Consider the following 20,434-nt stretch of genomic DNA (forward strand, 5'->3'; position numbering starts at 1 on the left):
TGAAAAGCAGGGTATAAAGGCCAACTGTTCTTCTTCATAGGTTTGTCCTTGAGCAATCCAGTACCAAATGGCATCTCTTCACTAGCATTTTTTTTTCCATTCAAAAAGCTTACCGAACTATTTTTCTTTTCCTAGAGCCAGATTGGTTGGCGCAGGGAAGCAAAGCGTCTACTTCTCATGATGACAGATCAGACTTCTCATCTCGCCCTTGACAGTAAATTAGCAGGGATAGTAGTTCCTAATGATGGAAATTGCCATTTGAAAGATAATGTGTACGTCAAAGCAACCAGTATGGTAAGGTATATGTTGCGGATGGTGTTATCTTTGGACCATAGTTCCCAAAGCTTGAGAGGGCATCCATAATGAGAAACAACTGCTGGGAAGACATGAACTTCTGCCAGATCTCTCCTCACTCAAGCTGTTTAAAGTTCTTGATTGGTCAGAAAGCAGTATGGCAGTCTGCTTCCTCTCAGTCCATGCAGTGTGAGTAACTATGTTTCATGGGTTGCGTGTTGATTGGAGCGGAAAGAGAAAGAAATATCAGTGAAGCAACTGACCACAATCTATGCCACAAAGACTTTAAATTCTTACATAGACTGCTTTCCCTCTTTCTCTTTTGATCTGCTTTCTTTAGAAATCTGTTTCACTCGAGGCCTTGGAGGAGGAACAAGTCTCATGTCTTAAGTGCCACTCAGAGCTTAACACCCACTCAGGATGGCTGTCTTGCCCCTGAGTGCCTCCTCCTCCAACCAGCTTGCCTGTCTGTCCAGCGGCCAGCAAATCACCTTCCATCTTCCACCCCTGCCCATCCCCTCTACCTTCCACTTCCCTCAGAGGCTGCAGATCCCCATATTCATATTCATATTACTAGGGGGTCATGTTTTGGTACTTGAATGTAACTCCTTGATACTAAAGACTGGAGTAGAAGGTAACTGAGCCTGCTAGAATCAAAAGGAATTCAGTCTCATTGAGTTCATCAGAAATTTACATAAAAGGCATTGTAAGATACCAAAGACATGAGGGAGATGCAAGACTGAAGACCTTCTGCCTTAAGCAACCTGCAGAAGGAGATTCTGTGATACGTGCTAAATCTGTATTTGTATGCAAAATTAGTGGTGAGAGAAGCCAAAGAACATCTGCGGACAGTGGGCAAAGCTTTGAAGCTGAAGCAATATTAAAGCTTTAATAGCAACAAACTGTGTTCCAAAATAAACTCTGTGGTATGCTAATTGTGCTAATTTGTATTAACAAAAATCAGCCTGATGGTGGTAAGCCAACATGTTCTGGAAACTAATACACTCATAGATATTGCTAAACTGAAAATAGCATTTCTATGCCCTAGTTAATGCTGGCTAGATGCCCATTGCTTTTTCTCCTTTCTTCTTTCCCCATACTTATGTATGGCCTTCAGTACTCAGGTGTGGTATATCCTATCATGATCAGTCAGGTGTGGTATTGGCTGCCCCTAAATTTAAGTTATTCTGACAGTTTCCTTGTTGTAACATAAATTATGTACCTAATATATGATATATAGATATAGATATAGATATATAGATGTGTGTGTCAGGAACGACTCCTGCAGCATTATTTGTTGACCACTGAGAAAGGCCAGTGAGCTGAAGTGCATCTGATCAGGGTCAACAATGGTTATTTCTGGCTGTCATTGTCAATTATGAATCTTAATTGAGGCTATCATAAAGGCGAATATCTGTTTTTAATTTACTTTGAAATAAATGCATGTATATTTTAAAAGCTATTTTTATATATTAATTTAAAATTTGCCTAATAGAATCACTGTGCCCATATATTTACAGCTTCTTAACTTTTAGGTACTTAAATCTATCTGATACATAGTGGTACAGACTGAAACAGTGGGAGTCTACACCTCACATCTGAGGTATACCTTAGGAATGAAAATTTATGCATATACATGACAAAAGCATGTCTTCAGCTTTATGTTTCACATGAACATGCAATGCCAGGAGGTGATATTTGGTGCCCCATAATTTGTAAATTGGTCATATTGTCGGAATCAATGAGTTAAATAATTCCTAAGATCAACTTCATTCAGTGGCCTTGGTCTAATATGATAACAAGCTATCTGCCTACATTGGAGAAGGAGAACGTTCCTCAAAAACAAAGTATGAAATAGAGAGAGAGCTCTAAAAAAACTCACCTTCCCTGTTATTACAGTTGAGATTCATTGACCTTTCAAAGCTGTAGTCTAAAGTTTAACCTTTTGAAGTTGAACTCCATTCTTTTCAATTAGATTGTCGTTGACTTTCAGCTTCACTATGAAACAGCTTCTCTGTGGAATTTTGCAATATTGTTTTTAATCTTGTAGATCAAGTTTGATCTTATTGTTTATAAGCGATTGAATTCTACTTCTGTTTTTGTACAGATACCATTGTTGTATTTTGTTTTTCATGAAGCTTTCTGTTTAATCTACTGCCTTAATATATGCAGCTGTTTAGGTTATCAAGCAATATCTGCAATTGCCATAATTTGTAAATATGTCCTAATCCCCAGTCGTGTACAAACAATTAGAGACTCTACCACATATGTTGGATTTCCTTTTTTTACTCTCTGGTATTCCCTGGTGGTGAAAACAGCCACATTACTGCTCCTTGTTTATGTCTTGTTTTCTTACAGGAGCACCCATCACTTGGTCAACTTTCTGAAAAGCTCATCGACAACAACATTAATGTAATATTTGCAGTCCAGGGAAGCCAGTTTCACTGGTATAAGGTATTTTGAGTATTTAATTTTTTTTAAAAAAAGAAGGCTGCGATTAAGTTAGCATCATAATCTTGGGTATATGTCTTATTCACAGGACCTTCTGCCTCTGCTGCCTGGTACTATCGCAAGACAGATAGAGTCACAAGCAGCAAACCTTAGTGATTTGGTGGTCGATGCCTTTGAGGTAATTGTTTTGAAAGATCTTATCCAGTTGCAAAGTTTTTTTTCCCTTCTTTACTAGCTACTTGCCTAACATCACTATTAAAGTGAATAGACAATAGACTCCAAGGACAACTATAATATAGAAAACAAATTTAGACTCCAGTGGCACCTTTAAGACCAACAAAGTTGTATTCAAGGTCTGAGCTTTCGTGTGCACGCACACTTCCATGACGCATACAGTGTCATGGAATGGAAGTAATCAGTTCATACTTACAGGCAAAGTGTGAGAGTAAATTAGCATACAGCATAATGAAAACGATTAGCAGATTCCAGAGATAAACAGGAGAAACCAGCAATTTGGATTTGTTTGTGTTCATTTGAGATTGAGTTGCATGGGAAACATTTGGCGTACAATAAATATGCCACAGTAAAAGAATAATGGGCAGCTAGATAATTAGTTACTGATAGCAGTTAGCTGGGACCTTGCCCTTCTGCCCCCTGCCTGGCCTCTCAAGCATGGAAGCCTCTTAGGGCATCAAATTCTTTGAAGTAGAGCATCTATGGTGCTTTGATTTGGCTGTTTCTGTTCACAGACCAGGGAAAGGATATATATATAGTATTCCAAACTACATTGCATTACACTAGTCATAGTTACAATCTACTTGTTCAAATCAATTATTCCAATTAAGAAATAAATTAAAATACAGAGGACATTAGGTCTTTCTGAGGGCTTGTTAAGAATGCAGGTTAGTATATAGTGAATTAAGAAACCAATGTCCATGTTGAGTCCTAGGGATTTCATTGTTCTGCATGTTCTAGTAACTTGCATTTCAGCAATTTCCCTTTCCTTTCTGTTCTTGAAGTTCCTTTGTAATAAAACAGCTACTTTGAGGTCATCTATTCAATGGCTTAGAAAAGGAAATATAGAAAGATATCCAGGGTAAATCTCAGAAATCTCCTACAGAAGAATGAGTCCACAAATACTTGACACATATTTGCTTATGATCATGCTATGAATTAGCCAAGGAAGGCCCCCTCCACTCCATTTTATTAAACTGTATGACTTTCCCCTGTATTTTAACTTTAATTAAATATTGAAAACATGCATTTAGTTTATGGAGATAATCAGCATTCGGGATATGGGAACAGCCCTTTGTGCATATGGAAGCTTGCATATTTGTTCCCAGTCTCTCTCTTTTTTTTAATCCTTGCATTTAGACGTTAGTATATCACTTGAGGGGAGGGGAAAGACTGACTTCATCTTTAAAATGTGCCTGGTTAAGTAGTAGGCTAGGATTGACACCAAATTGGGAGGACTGGCAAATACTCCGGAAGATAGAGACAAGAGTTCAACAAGATCTGAACACAATGGAAAAATGGGCAAATGAGAACAAGATGCAATTTAATAAAGATAAGTGTTAAGTTCTGCATCTGGGTCAGAAAAATGAAAGCATGCCTACTGGATGGGGGTAACTCTGTGTGTGAACGAGTCCTTGGGGTACTTGTGGATTGTAAACTAAACATGAGCAGGCAGTGTGATGCAGCGGTAAAAAAGGCGAATGCCATTTTGGGCTGTACCAACAGGGGCATCACATCAAAATCACAAGATGTCATAGTCCCATAGTATACGACACTGGTCAGACCACACCTGGAGTACTGTGTGCAGTTCTGGAGGCCTCACTTCAAGAAGGATGTAGATAAAATTGAAAGGGTACAGAGGAGAGCGACGAAGATGATCTGGGGCCAAGGGACCAAGCCCTATGAAGATAGGCTGAGGGACTTGGGAATGTTCAGTCTGTAGAAAAGGAGGTTGAGAGGGGACATGATAGCCCTCTTTAAGTATTTGAAAGGTTGTCACTTGGAGGAGGGCAGGATGCTGTTTCTGTTGGCTGCAGAGGAGAGGACACGCAGTAATGGGTTTAAACTACTAGTACAACGATATAGGCTAGATATCAGGGGAAAAAAATTTCACAGTCAGAGTAGTTCAGCAGTGGAATAGGCTGCCTAAGCAAAGGCTGGATACACACTTTTTTTGGATACTTTAGGATGCTTAGGGCTGATCCTGCGTTGAGCAGGGGGTTGGACTAGATGGCCTGTATGGCCCCTCCCAACTCTATGATTCTATGATTAGAATAGAATTGCTGAAGACCATGGCGGGAACAAGGAAATCACTAAATCAACAATGTCCTATTCCGTTCTCTATGTTAGTGGATGGTATTCCGAGAGAGGACAGAGCAGGGAAACTAGCAGCTACCAAAGAGGAAGGAAAACAGATGAAACTCGGAAGGAATAACATGCCTTCCCCAGCAAGAACTGGAGAGAAGGACTGCCGCAGTGGTAACTGGGCTCAGTGACAGTTCTGTCATTGCTTGAGGGCCCCTGCAGTGATTTTTGGTTGCCACAAGTGCTCAGGGGCCTCTTATGCACACAGTTCCTCTTTAGGAGATGAATCAGGATCCAAACAGGATTTTCTTTTGTCATATACACTTCAGCTTACAAAAGTATAATTAGCTAGAAACAAACACAGGCATTGCTATCCTCTTACAGAATTAGTAGCTCCCCCGTCTGTGGCTGTCTGATACATAATGAAGTCTTTATGTGGGAAACAATTCATTCCTTTATCAGTGGACTCAGATAAGCCTTTTATTTTTCATTTTGGTTAAAGCCATTGAGTCAGACATGCTAAAGCTTTTTGAATAATAAAATGTTGCAGTATGATGGAATTCTTTCGGTTTGTGTTCCAGAAGCTGCTCTCTGAAGTGAAAATTCAGGTGGATAACACAATCCAAGATATACATGTCAATATTACTGCAATCTGTCCTGACGGAAGTAGTAGAACAGGCTTTGACGGGTGCCAAAATGTGAAATCCACGACTGAAGTATGAACATTCCTTTGTTCCAGAAAGGGGGTGCTTTAAAATGTTTTTATAACTTCTTTTCATTTTCAAAAGAGGGTATTTATATGGATTTAAAGTAAACTGGTGTGGTCCATGAGCACTCCATGTTGTTCATTGAATTTATTTGTACAGAGCTTTATTTTAAATTCAGACCAAGATTAAGTATGTATCTGTATGCTCAAACTAAGCTAAGAACTTCTTGAAGAAGTCCACTGTGCTGTTTGATCCCAAGGTGTACCTGCACACTGTTTATATCTCATGTCTGGTTGAAGAATGTGAATAGCAAGTTTGAGGGCAAATAACCACAAGTGAAACTTCTATTTTAAATCACCATTCATGCTGATTCCACAGTTTCTAATGGATGCCCTTCATAGCTATTGTCTTTGTTCTAGCAAGGCTGAGTTTCCAAAGATTATAAATCCCAAAACAAATAAATGTACTTCTATTCTTTTGAGTGTCTAATTCTACATAAATTATTCCTGTTAAAAATACAAGAAGAACCTTCTGGATCAGACCAGAGGTCCATCTAGTCCAGCATACTGTTTCACACAGTTGTTACCCAGTTTCCCTGGATGTCCAACAAACGGGGCACAGAAGTCAAGGACCACTTCGGCAGCACCCTAGCACTGGGTATTCAGAATTTTGCTGCCTCTATATAAGAGGACTCTCATCAGTTGCATGGCTAGTACCCATTAATGGACCTCTCATCCATGAATCTGTTTAACCCCCTTTTAAGGCTAGTTATGCTCACTGTCAGTGAATTCCACAGTTTAATTGCTTGATTATTTCCTTTGCCTATCCTGAACCTGTTTGCCTATCCTGAACTATTTCATTAGGTGCCTCTGAGTTCTATTATTATGAAAGGAAAAAAATAGATTGCAGCATCTCATTTTGTATGCTCTTTGTGCACATGGTACTCCTCTGATAAAATAGATAGGGAATACCTCACAGGTATAATTTCATTTGCCTGCAGTGAATTCTTGGACTGGGGGATGTGAATGCAGTTCCAAACTAGAAATTAAATCTGAAACAGAGTTGCACCACTCTAAACCCATTGACAATGGATTTAGAAGGATATGACTCTACTTTTAGACTGGGATAATCCTGAGAAAATGTTTAAAGGGAATGAAAAGTCCCATAAACGCAGCCAGAACTCTTCTTTAAAACTTTGCCACTGCAGGTCCCACAAAGGCAAGCCACTTTTTAAACTGGACAATTGCCTGGGGTCATTTCCTCAGAGATCTGCTTTTTAAAAAAAACCTGGCTACAAATGCAACTCACTTTCACGCACATTTGCTTTTTCCCTTGCTACCAAAAATTGCAGGATGCTGTTCCATAATCATGAGTGAAGATTGCCAAGTTTGTTTGTTTTTTTTACCACATAAGTTTACCAGGAAACTATTTATGTAGAATAATTTTCCTGATGCACCTGGCAAAATGCATACATATAATCTCTACATGCCAGGATACAAATTTACCTACATTTGAATTATCGATTTAGGGGAAACACGGCCACGCTCCCCTTAGGCATGGCTGCTTCTGTGGCCTCCGCTTCTGTTTCTTCTCCTTCGCAGGCTTCTGGGCTGCTTCCTGCAGCTCTCAGCCAGCCTGCTTTGCAGCAGCTGCTGGCTGCCGGGATGTTCGTGGAACTGGGGCTGGGGCTGGGGCTGATTTAGCTAGCATCTGCTTGCCTTCGATTATAATTAGTTATGAAGTTATGATAGTCTATTGTTCTTCGTGCCTCAGTGGCCAGAAACAAGATTACAGGTTAAGACGACCAATAGCTTTTCCCTTCCTAATTGCTTTGCACTTTAAAATAGATGTCATGTTTTTAATGTCCCGCCAAAGTCACAGTGAACCACAGGACTGCTTTTGGCAGTCTAGTGAGCAAAAGTCTTTTGTTGTCGTCCTAGGTGCTCTTCAACGTATCGGTTGCCATGAAAGGCTGTAATACAGTGGGAGGAAGAAGATTTGTGATGCTTAAAGCGATTGGCTTCAATGAATCTACCAGGGTTAATATACTTGCAAAATGTGCTTGTCAGTGTGAGGACAGCATAAAGGACAGAAGAATATGTTCTAATGAAATGTCTCTGGATGCTGATCCATTCATCTGTGAGGGCACTAGCTGTAGTTCCAGTGATCAGTTGTCTTCTGAGCAGTGCAGGATGCAGAAGAACCAACCCATCTGCAGTGGCCAGGGAGACTGCATTGGTGGGCATTGTGTTTGCCATAAAACCAAACTTGGCATGATATATGGTAAATACTGTGAGAAGGATGACTTTTCGTGTCCATATCACCTTGGAGTCCTGTGTGCTGGTAAGTTCTAGAACTCTGTTGCATTTACCAGTTCAGCTGTGTTAGAACCACCTGCATAAAGACTATTTCAAAAGCCCAGGCTGGATAATGCTGCTGCTTCTTTTTATTATTCTCAAAGTGGCTAGAATTATTGGCAATATGCAACACAAAAAAGGATAAAATGGCCATTAAACTATTTAAAACATATCCATAACGATATGACACTGCAGTCACAAAGGAGAGAGAGAATGTGTTTGTTGTATGCACAGTCCACGTCTTGTGTTGAAAAAGGTAATTGGAAAAATGCTTTCTAAAAAGATTTTAATGTCCAGAATATTTGTAATTTGTCAGTTTACTTGACCACTTAAAGTGATGCCAGAAAAAAAAACACATAATGGATAGCCTTTCGGGCATGTCACCTGGAGTAAGAAGCCCTTGAACAGGTTTCTTCACAAGTTCTTATCTTGTAGATACTTGTGGGAAATCCAAAGGACCACTAAATATTGATGCCTGGAACATACATGTGCTTTATATCAAGGTCACTAAAGAGAATGGCTTCTTCTTTTCCTGAAAAGCTTACTAATCACCCATATGCAAGACTTCGTAGAATAAAAGCTATTGTTATGAAAGAAATATCCACACAGTCATGGCTTCTTCCTGCCTTCCTTGTTTTAGAATTCACACCCAGATTAATATCTGGCTAGCAATTTGTGATCCCAACCATCTTGGTGTAGCCAGCTTGGTGTAGTGGTTAGGAGTGCAAACCTCTAATCTGGTGAGCCGGGTTTGTTTCCCTGCTCCTCCACATGCAGCCACCTGGGTGGCCTTGGGCTTGCCACAGCACTGATAAAGCTGTTCTGACTCAGGATGATAGGTAGCTTGGGGCATATACACCTGCTGTCAGACAAGTATCCAGAAAGTTCTGTCTCAAAATTTAGACCCTGCCCCCCCCCACCCCGCCCCAATTTCCTTTCTGGCCAGCCTCTATTTGTTACTCTCCAGGAAGAGGAGTTACAAGTAGGCAAGCTTGTTTTTCCACAGCAGTCAATGGATAGTATGGTTCCTGTTTTTGAAATGAAAAACTGAAGCCAAGAGCTGATAAATTGTCCCAGATCACTGAGGTTTCTTAGACCAGGAGTGTTGGAGAACAGTGAATTTTTATTGGTTATGGTAGGCTAGAACTTAAGGCCATTTTCTACTGAGCAGCATTGATAGGCCACCTCACCCCTTCATTCTCTTGCTGTTGTAGGCAATGGTGAATGTGAAGAAGGCAAATGCAGATGTTTTGATGGCTGGGAAGGTGACCATTGCCAATGTTCTTTGTCCTCAAGAAAGCACTGCCTTAATTCCAATGGCCAGATTTGCAGTGGACGAGGAACCTGTGTGTGTGGAAAATGCAAGTGCACTGATTACAACAGTTTTGGTCACTTGTGTGAATTCTGCCCTACTTGTACTACAACCTGCAGTGAAAAGTGGTAAGTTTTTTAGAAGCTGGACTTGTTGCTCTTTATTTGCCATATATAGAATTTTGCAGCTTCATCACAGAAGCCTCTTCCTTGATCCTTTCAGACCTCAGATGCTGGCATGTGGCATCTAACTAATGACTGGTTGTTCTGGAAGGATATTGAGTATTGGCAAACCATCTTGTTTAAGGAAATAGTCGGAATAGAGTGCATGGCTTGCTCTAGGTCATTCTTCATGGTTCATTGGCATAACACTTAAAGCAGCCTGTGGTCCTCCAGATGTTCATGAACTACAATTCCCATGAGCCCCTGCCAGCATCTGGAGGACCATAGGTTGACTACCCCTGACTTAAATGGCATAAGTGATATAGGATTCATTTACTTATTTTCCCCCCCTGAACTGTTTGTATTGGGAATTGCTTACAGTTCTGGCTAACCACTACAATCCAGGACAACTCTCTCTCACTCCTGCCCTTTTTCTTGTCTTGTCTCCTATCCCCCTCAAGCAGGTTGTCATGGTCTCTTTGGGCTTCAATTGGAAGTGGATGTTGTTTAATTAGACATGAAACTATCTTATATTAAGTCAGACCTTTGAGACAGAACTGTATATTCAGACTTCTAATAGCTATCCAAGTTTCAGAGAAAAGTATTTGCCTTAGCTGAAGGTGAGAGCTTAAGTTTGAAGCCTTCTCCATGTAAAACATATGTTGTGATCCCCCCTTACAAAGTAGGCTACAGCAGGGGTAGTAAACCTGCGGTCCTCCAGATGTTCATGGACTACAATACAGTTCATGGACTACAATTCCCATGATCCCCTGCCAGCATTTGCTGGCAGGGGATCATGGGAATTGTAGTCCATGAACATCTGGAGGACCGCAGGTTTACTTCCCCTGGGCTACAGCACTGATTCTTCAGGACTCTGTTTGCTACTTGCTCATGAGTAGGAAGTAACTGCTGTTTATTCCGACACACCCAGAAATGTGGTTTTACTGTCTACTCCCATGTCTTTCTTGGACAGTTCCAAGCACTCTTAGGCAGCTGTTCCTACACAGTTCCCAAATGTAAAGAGGGCAGGGAGGAAGGAGATAATTGAAAGCCAAGGTCACAAGGAGGTAGAAATGGCTCCAGGATCTTAAACCAGCTGCTTCTTGTTCTGGAGTAGAAGTCTTCTAAAATGTACATGACAGGATTTTTTAACATCCTAAGCAGATCTGATTAGAATTCTACTCAGGTCTTTCCAGTGCAGATTATTTCCAGGAAAAAGTCTTTAGATTTGTGCTGCTTAAGTCCTTTGCACCACTTTTATATTCTGAGGAGTGCCTTGTTGCCTCATTCTTGAGTAAATATTATGTAATTTTAGTACAGACACTGCCCAATTCATTTTTCTCTTGGCAAGCACTGGCACCAGGAGAATGATAAGAATCCAGTTTATGGCTATGTGGGTTTTCCAGCCCATCTCCTGTGCTGAGCAGCCTTGAAAGGCTGGGTTGTTCTCTGTGCTATCTTTACTGCTAAGTAGATATGAGCTAAATGTGTCTGAGATTCTCATTTAGAGTTGCAGAGCTTTGTAGTCCAGAGGGAGAATAATCTTTCCAGAATCCACTCAGTTTCGCTTTTCTTTTTAGGAACTGTGTGCCATGCCATCATGCTAATTCATCTCAAATTACACTTGACCAGTGCAAAGCCTCATGTACTTACAGGATCCATTATTCTGAAAAATCTTCAGGTAAGTTAAAATGATTTGCAAACCCGATGTGAAGTTTTTACATGAAAGAGTTCCTCATTCTCCCCTGTTGAGTTTGCATGAAGCATAGTTTATGGCACAGGAACTCACGGCTGGAACATGTGCAGAATTATGGGATGCTGGAATGCCTCTTAGGATTGTTCTGGTTATTATGGGATGGTGAGCACTGGTCCTGTCTCCCCACAGCTACACTTACCATCTAAGCACCTTGTTACCAAATGGCCTCCGAAGTGGGCAATATAGGGGCTCACGTTTTCCTCTTTTCCTTCAACTTTACTCCTTCTAGCATCAGGCAGTAAGGTCTGCTGTCTTCCCAGGCCCATTATCTGCACTGGGCCTGATCCCACCTTCACCCTCTTGCCATATGACCTCATTACCTTCCCAACTTCACTCTTCATGTCCCACCCGAGGAACTAGTTCTGCCTGGGTTATAGGTAGCCAAGCACTACCTTCCCCCCCCCCAGGACTTTTCCTGCACCAAAATTGCTTTTTCCTGTTATTTGTCCTTTCTTGGCCTCTGACAAGAGCCTGCGCCCTCGGCCCTACCTGCTGCCATCCAACTGCAGGCTTAAAGGACTAGCCCACTTCTGCCTCCTGTCCTCAGGATAAGAATCCGGCAAGAAGGTAAAGCTGGAGCCTAAAAAGAGCTGCCTCACCTGCTGGACTCTGGTGCCAGTGCTAGTGCCTTCCTCCAGCTTGATCTCTGGGTCAAAGGAATGCACATGAAAAGGATTCCTGGAGCTTGTGCAAGTGCTGAAATAGATTTTGTTTCTATAGATGGTGCTGCTTGCTCTCACTTCTATTTATATTTCCATGTAGGAATTTAAAGGCAAACTTCTCTCTTTTTATCTCTAGGGAAAGTAAAACTTCAATAATAACAGGGAATGTAATTGGAAAGCATTGCTTGGCTGGGCATTTCCATGCCCTTGAGAAATTAACTGACTGCTACTGAAGCCAGCAAGAGTAATGCAGGAAGAAATAGTTTTATAAGCCCATTATCACTATCTGTTTCATTGTTACTTATGTGATTTCAAATCAGGCATGCCAGTACCGATGGGTTGAAATTAATTCAAAAGAATTTTCAGCTAAACATCAGGAAGAAGTTCCTGACAGTTAGAGCAGTTCCTCAGTGGAACAGACTTCCTCGGGTGGTGGTGGATTCCCCTTCTTTGGAAGTTTTTAAGCAGAGGCTAGATAGTCATCTGACAGAAATGCTGATTTTATGAACTTAGGCAGATTGTGAGTGGGTGGGCAGGAAGGGATGTGCCAGTGTTTGTCTCTTGTGGCCCTTCCTTACATACCCAAGGAATTGCTGATTGCCACTGTGGGATGGTAGGTGAATTCCTCCAGGCCAAGCTGGATTCTGGAGATTTTGGTTGTGGGGTGGGGGATCATTTGGGCATGAAATTGGGGTCACTGTGGGTAGGCAGGTAGTTGTGAGTTCCCATGTTGTGCAGGGGGTTAGACTAGATGACCCTTGAGGTCCCTTCCAATATGATTCTTGAGGCAGCTCCATGCCACTGGCCTTTGTATATGCAGGCTATGAGGATGACATTGTCTTGCTATGCCATTCTGAGTTTTATGCTGCTGGTTTTATCATTGCATCATGTGGTGCAGGTTCTACTGCTGATTTTATTGCTAGCTATTTTGAGGACGCAAGGGGCAAAATGGGGGAGCAATAAAATAAGTAAATAGTGTCCAGTGTTTTCTGTGTACATGTCAAATGGCGTTATATTGATTCAGACCATCAGTCCATCAAGGTAAGTATTGAATACTCAGACTAGCAATGGCTTGTCAAGGTCTCAACCAGAGTTTTCCCACATCACTTACTACTTGATCCTGTTAGCTGGAGATGCTGGGGATTGAACCTGGAACCTCTGATGTCAGTCAGATGCTCTGTCACTGAGCCATGTCCTCTCCTCTCTCTCTCTCTCTTTTTGTCCAATTAGCTTGGTGGTAGCTGCAGAATCCAGGTGATCAGAAAATATATGAGTCTGGTTTGCTTTTGACACCAGCTACATGAAAGGCCCTCTGGTTTATTGTATCTGGGTTCTAGTCTGTGACCAACTGCCCTGGTCACACCAACATTATGGGAGGTGTCAGTAGATTGGGCCATGCTCAGACCTGCATGCAACACCTGCATTCACAGACACCTCCTTGTTGCTAACACAAGTTTTGATTGAGTTCCACATACAGTGTCTAGCTGCTGACTGATGTAGGATCTTCAGGGCAGATAACCTCACTCCCTTTCCTGACTGCCTCAGTCACTCCCTTCCCTATGCTCTATGCTCTTGCTCCACCTTCCTCAGTGTTGGGGCATCTGTTGCACCTTTGCTTTGAGGCACCCAACCCCTCTCCATTTCTCCCCTTAAATCTTCTCCTAACTTTGCTGCATCAGCTGGGTCCAAAGGACGGGACTGTTGCACACTCCCTCCTCGGTGCACTCTCCAACCTAATGGCATCTCTCCCCCATCTTAGGAACTCCAGTTCTTAAGAGCCAGCCACTTTCCAGATGGTGCCCCTATGGCTAGATATGCACCACTGACCTTGATCTCCCCAGAAGGCAGCTCAGTGGGCCTCTCGTCAGCACCTTGCCTTCTCTTCTAGTTATCTAATTTGATAATTGAGGTGTGGATTATTTCAACATTCTCTGTTCATTTAAATGCCTGGTTTTAGCTTGCTGGCTGGCTGGCTGGCTGGCTTTATTTATTTATGATTGTGTTTACTGACCACCACTCCTGGGCCCCATTGGCTCATGGTGGTTTACAATGAAATTATAAAACCATATAAAAACAGATATAAACATATAATCCTGTACAACGTGATTTAAAAACCCTAGTCTGCATACCCAATCACAGTCATCCATGGCCCTCAATCACCGCCTCGAGGAGTAACTCCTGCCCCAATGACTGGCATAGAGGACCTATATAGGGAGAGACACGATCTTCTTAGCCTGGCCTCGGCCAAATGCCTGGCAGAAGAGCTGCGTCTTGCAGGCCCTTCAGAACTGTGATAGTTCTGTGTCCTCTTCCAGGAGCTCGTTCCACCAGGTTGGGCCCAGGACCAAAAAGGCTCTAGCCCTGGTTGAGGCCAAGCATGCCTCCTGGGGATCAGGGACAACCTGGTTGTCCTCAGAATGTGGTTCAACTGTTCTCCTCAGAATGTGATTCTCTGACCATGCATTTACATTTAAAAAAGCTCCGTTAAGTCACTTTTTCTCCAGTGCTCTGGATTTGAGAAGCTAACAAAACTAGTCTGATCCCGGTACTTTTTAGTTTTGGCTTATCAATCCAACTACACTGTATTGGTGGCATTAGAGCTGCAAATCATCCTCATGAATGTACTTTCCATAAACACACACACACATACATAATGATTGCATTTATTCAGTCTTTAACATGGCAGAATGCAAAGATAAAGGTAATTGGCAACAGGTAACTGTGATCCTTCACTTATTAGACTTCTATGGTAATGCATATATTTTTTTCTTATTGCAGAATGCATCTCTAATGATCCAAGCCACTGTAGGATCTTCTTCATCATCTTTATAGTTACATTTCTTTTTGGGTTGCTTAATGTACTTATAATCCGGCAAATAGTTCTGCAGTGGGGCAATAATAAACTTAAGACTTCAGTTGACTATAGAGTACCGGCAGCAAAAAAGGTAACTCATGTCAGAGAATCACAATACATGTATTTTTTTCCCCTTGAACATTTAAGGCCATATTAATTGGGTGGAGATTTCTAACTGGTTGTATCTTCTCCTTCAAGGATAAGATGTTCTTGCCTGCGGTTTGTACAAAAACGGTAACCTACAGGTGTGATAAGCCTGAAGAAATAAACGTCGGCCTTACCAAGTTACAAGTAAATGAAACTTTCAAGTGTGACTCCTGAAGACAAACCAGTCTCTTCTAAGCCTGTGTATTTGAAGGGTCCTTGTCTGATAAATTGGACGATGGTATGAATACCGTAATGAAAAGGCCTGGCCTAAGAGCCTTAGTTGCACAACACAACTAGGCTTGAACCAAGCTGCTGCATTTTGAAAGACACACGAGTGTTAACTACTGATTAGCAAATTAGTCTAGTTAAACTGAGATATTTAGACGGGAGCCAGTTCCGCCCCACTTAATGAGAATACCACTCAGCATTGTAGCACTTTAATGTAACTTACAACATTTTGGCATAAAATGTTGGAACAACTGGCATGATGAAAGCACTGATTTCACTTTAGAGGTAGCTAACACAGGCTTGATCTATGGCAGGGATTCTCAAACTGTGTCAAGAAATATACAATGGATACATTTTAATGTCCAGTGCTAATAGATCAGAAGACAAGAAAACGGAACCAGATGGACCCACTGAGAAGCCTAAAAATGCTGTTTAAAAAACTGAGTCTTATTCCACTTCCAGCACTGATGGTTAATTTTAATGATCTATATTGCACTAATTAGGAGGTCAGCTTTCATTAATTCTGCTAACTTAAGACACTAGCAGTGCAATCCAAAAATTGAATTACACTCTTCTGAGACTATTAACCTCATTGGATTTAGAAGACTGTACTGTAAGGCCACTGTCCTAAACACGCCATTTGAGAAGCAAATCCCATTACACATATACTTACAAATAAGAATGGCCAGGATTGGTTGACCGTGGGAGACGGTTCTCAGCAACTGTGCAACCATCTGTAAGAAAATTAACTTTGCTTTTCGAAAATCCATTCTTTGTGAATGAGCAAATGATGTGAAAAACCTAACCAAGCTGTATTTCAGAGAGCCCTAGGAGCTACAGGAATACTTGTACAGAGCACCTTTGATAGACTGTAGCTGCTACTAATTGTGCTGATCTTGTTTGTTTTGAAGTCTTTCTAAAATTTAATAGAACATTTACTTGCAAGAGACTGGAATAAACACATCTGTGATTACTACTGGGTTTTTTAAGCTAAAAAATTGTAGCAGTTAGAATTTGTGTACAGGGTTTAAGACTGTACATTGAAACATTCCATTCCACTTGACTAGCAGATTTTATTGAGTTTCTAAATACTGTGTTGGTACAGAAAAGTTAAGTGGAGGTCGTGTAGCTGATACAAAAAGATTACCCACTCAGGGTCTAACTATGATACTCTGGGAGTACTTTGAATTATACAGATTCATGAGAATAGGTTCATCAGTGAGCATTAGCCATGATGACTGAAAAGAACCACCTTGTCAAGAGACCATAAACGTCCGAATACCTGTGCTAGGAGGTGGCATCAAGGGAAGGCCTAGGCCTTCCTGCCCTGTTGGCTGACCAGTGTGTGAAACAGGTTTCTGGATTAGTTGGGCCACTGAACTAATCCAGAAGACCTGTTCTTATGTGTCACGAGCCCCAGTATTTCTTAAAATCATTTATAAGGTCTGCAGTGGTCTGACAGAGATTGGGATAGAATCACAAGGGGAGGGAGCTAAGCCTTCCTTCCATGCCTTTCTCCTAACCTAAAATGGCTGAAGGGTGCCATTATTTGCTCTTTTGTTTTCCCAATACAGCATATAGTGGCATAGGGTGCCATCTTTTATGTCCTTTTACATCATCCGCTTGATTGAAGTCAGGCCTCCCAGGTGCCTTGGTGGCTTTGGATAGGACTGGGAGCTCCTGACACAAATTCTCATTGTATTATCTAGTTAGGGCTTTGACTGCTGAAACCATTTACTTTCAGACTTCAGGGTAGTATCTCATTAAAAATTCAAGAAATTGACCCTACAGATGCAGACATGTGTAGAGAGAGTCCTTACCCCAACAACCTAATGGTATTGTAGGTTTCATGTTCATATCCTTTGCACTGAAGGAGCTTCCTACAGCACTGATTTGAATAGTGAGAATTTCCAGAAGTGGAAACTTTACACATTGTAATCTGTGGATCATTTGATCAAACCAACTTATTGTGGACATAATGGGGTTACTAGATTCTAGATGGGATCTAGAGTTCTTCCGGAATGGCAACTGATCTGCAGGCTATAGAGAAAAATTACCCTGGAAGAAATGGCAGCTTGGAGGCTGCACACTATGGTATTGCATCCATACCAAGCTCCCTCCCCAGGCATCACCCCAAATCTCCAGGAAGTTGAGTTGGCAACCCTGGGAAATAATAAGGTATGTCCCTGTGATTACAATGCTCAAATTACCCTAACATAGCACTTTGAGGATCAGAATGTATATTGTTCTCTGGAAATGTCTCATTCTAAATAATTCCTTTTTCCTTTTGCATAGGTACATAGTAATATCAAAATACTCAAATATCACTATCAACATCATGCAGCCCATTATTTCTTCTTACCCATAATTGGATTTTCCTTCTGTTTATTATGTTGTAATCTCTTTGAATTTTGCATATAACTACATGACTTAAACAGAAAAAATAGACTCAAATTTAAAATGTATATTTTGCAGTGGTTTCTGATGTTTTTGCCTTTATCGTATTTAATTTGTACTGTACTTTTGTAAAAATAAGTGTGAATGGCATCTGTTTTTATGGGATTTATTTAATAATATGTAGAATCTTTCTAGGGAAAAAAGAACAGTTCAGAATATAAATACTCATTGTTCATTATAATCTTTTAAACCATTTGAAACAAATAATTGCCTTAACTCCCCTGAAAGCTTACTATGTGTTTTATTTAAAGTATATTTTTGTAGTGTATATGACTAACTTTAATTTCTATTTATTAATTTGCCACTTTAGTATATCAGGAGATAGTTTATTTTTCTATAAGAACTGCAATAACTATGACTTAGCATTAAGTTAATGCCAAATTCTTGTACATTGTCTAAAAAAAATTAAAAGAATTCCTCCCTCTAGTTCCTTTTGTTAAGTTGCCTCTTTCTTCCACCTTAATTGACATGTTTGTTATGTTCTCTCTACTGAAAGACCTTTATTTTAAAAATAATATTTGAGTGTGATTCCTGTAATCCTGCTTATCATAAGTTATGTGCAAATTCTGTTGAAGTCATGATTTGTTTTCTTTCATAATGGGGTCTTTTAGAAGGCTTGGGTGGGATCCAAAGGTTGTGTTCCAGCAATGGTGATGCCTTCTTCCAGTAAAAATGAATGGAGAAAGAATCCCTCATTAATAGAACAGAATCTCTGAATCAGAATCCTGTTGAGGAATACAGTAAGTCAATGAAGTAAGTAAGAAATTTGGCCTTTTCTTAAAAAGACAAAAATAATCACCACTGCAAAAAAGATATTTCACAATAACAATGGTGAAAAGATCAAATGCGTTCAAGAATTCATTTCTGTTTGATCACAAATTGATGTGAGTGCCGATCGCGGTATGTAATAAAGCGTTGAATTGCCCTGGTTCACTCAGCAATGATGAGCTTGAACCAACCATGGAAAAGCAAGGACATAAGTCTGACTACCAATATAGATCTGTCATTTCCAAGAGCCACATGGCTGTGAAAGTTGGACAATGGAAAAATTGGGCAAATTGATTCATTTGAACTCTGGTATCAGAGAAGGCTTCTGCGGGTTCCAGGGACAACAAAAGTCACAAACAAGGAAATACTACAAGGCATAAAGTCTGATATATCTTTGGTAGGCAAAATCACAAAACTCCAGCTCACTTACTTTGCCCATATCATGCAATCCAACTCAATGGAGAAAGCAATTATGCTAGGATTTGTCAATGTCAATGGAAAAAGAAAGCAAGGCCAACAAAGGGCACAATCTTTGGACGTGATCAGGATGGGACACCAGCCAGAACGTTGTGTGGCTAAGTGAGGATCGTGGCAACAGCTGTGCCATGGGATCGGCAAGAGTCGGACGCAACCGAATGGATGATGACAACAACAAACAATATCTTGGTATGACGTGGATTTTAACTGGTTTATCTTTTTGGTTTACTCATACCATTTTAATCTTAAAAGCATTTTTCCAGGAGTAAGCCCCATTATATAATGTGAGGCAGACCTGCTGGAGATTGTTCTCATTGTCTTGTACTGGCCCATCAGTACTTATGTGGCAGTTCAACAAGTATTTACTGACAAGTTTGTCCTTGGGTAGTTGTCCATCTCGGTCACAATATACAGGTCTTGCAAGACAATTTCCCAATGTTTGCACTTGAGTCTTGATAAAAAAACTTTATAGAGACCTTCCCACCTACATGCCAAGACACAAAACCTAATTTCAATTTCTATCATGCACAAGAATGAAAACAAATCCATGGGATTTCAGTCTGCTACGTTAAGGTCTTACTGCAAATGAACAGTGGGATTACAGAAGGAACAGCTAAATCTCAATAAATCTTACCATTTTGCTTTTACTTTTAACATTCCTTTTCATTGAGTATTGCCCACTGTTTGCTCAGCATAATCCCCAAAATTGTTTGGCTGTATTTCAAAAAAAGTAGTTTTGTTGAACTGCAAGAGCTTGGACAGCCAAAACAAAATCAAATTAATCCTGAAAATGGTATCTGTATGAAAATATTCTTTATGGTAATATAGAAATGCTGATTTCATCTATGCCTTGTGTGGTTGAGTGTAAATAATGGGCAATGAGTTCTGGAAAACTGTAACTAATGGAAATAAGCCACTTGATGAAACTGAATAATATGCATTTTTGACGGATTAAATGGTGCACAGATTAAATGGTACACAACCTGTGACGGGTGGGAAAATGAGATTGCATATGTACAGCGTGATGGAATTGAAGTTGTAAAGGGCTGTGATAATCAAGTAATGCCTTGGGGAGAGCGCCAACTGAAAGCCCACATGTGATCCATAAAAAAAAGCTGTTTTGCCTTCTTACTTTGTAATCAACATGGATTGTACGTAGCAGAAACTGAAGCTGGCCACATGTTCAGTACAAGGTCATGGAAAAATGATCTTCCTGGGTCTTCCAGAGCAGGACATCTACTACTGTAATATAATTTTTTTGTTCCTGAATTATATCTAGACTCTTGGCTTCATTTTTAATGTGCCCTTCAATTTGCAAACACACAAAGTATTTTCAAAGTTTGCTGTCCATACTAGGGATCAGTTAAGAAAATACAGGCAGTAAATTAAATCATGCGCATGACCTTGAACTTCTTGGATAGATAGGGTACTCGTGTATTTATTTAAAACATTTCTATGTTGTTTTTGACTCAGCATTGATCCTG

General features: G+C 40.6%; 1 protein-coding gene across 2 annotated transcripts in view; it reads left to right on the top strand.

Annotated features, from left to right (window-relative positions):
- The window catches only part of ITGB8 (integrin subunit beta 8), a 48,731-nt gene extending 29,347 nt beyond the window's left edge, over positions 1-19,384 (top strand). For both annotated transcript variants that reach the window (XM_077302542.1, XM_077302543.1), the window contains exons 6-14: positions 136-294; positions 2,653-2,748; positions 2,834-2,923; positions 5,646-5,780; positions 7,712-8,114; positions 9,343-9,568; positions 11,182-11,282; positions 14,798-14,964; positions 15,072-19,384. In XM_077302542.1, the coding sequence (XP_077158657.1) occupies positions 136-294; positions 2,653-2,748; positions 2,834-2,923; positions 5,646-5,780; positions 7,712-8,114; positions 9,343-9,568; positions 11,182-11,282; positions 14,798-14,964; positions 15,072-15,194 (1,500 nt within the window). In that variant the 3' untranslated portion in view covers positions 15,195-19,384. The remainder of the gene's footprint in view (positions 1-135; positions 295-2,652; positions 2,749-2,833; positions 2,924-5,645; positions 5,781-7,711; positions 8,115-9,342; positions 9,569-11,181; positions 11,283-14,797; positions 14,965-15,071) is intronic.
- Positions 19,385-20,434: the final 1,050 nt, after the last annotated feature.

Source organism: Paroedura picta, chromosome 11 (assembly GCF_049243985.1).
Source record: "Paroedura picta isolate Pp20150507F chromosome 11, Ppicta_v3.0, whole genome shotgun sequence".
NCBI lineage: Eukaryota > Metazoa > Chordata > Lepidosauria > Squamata > Gekkonidae > Paroedura > Paroedura picta.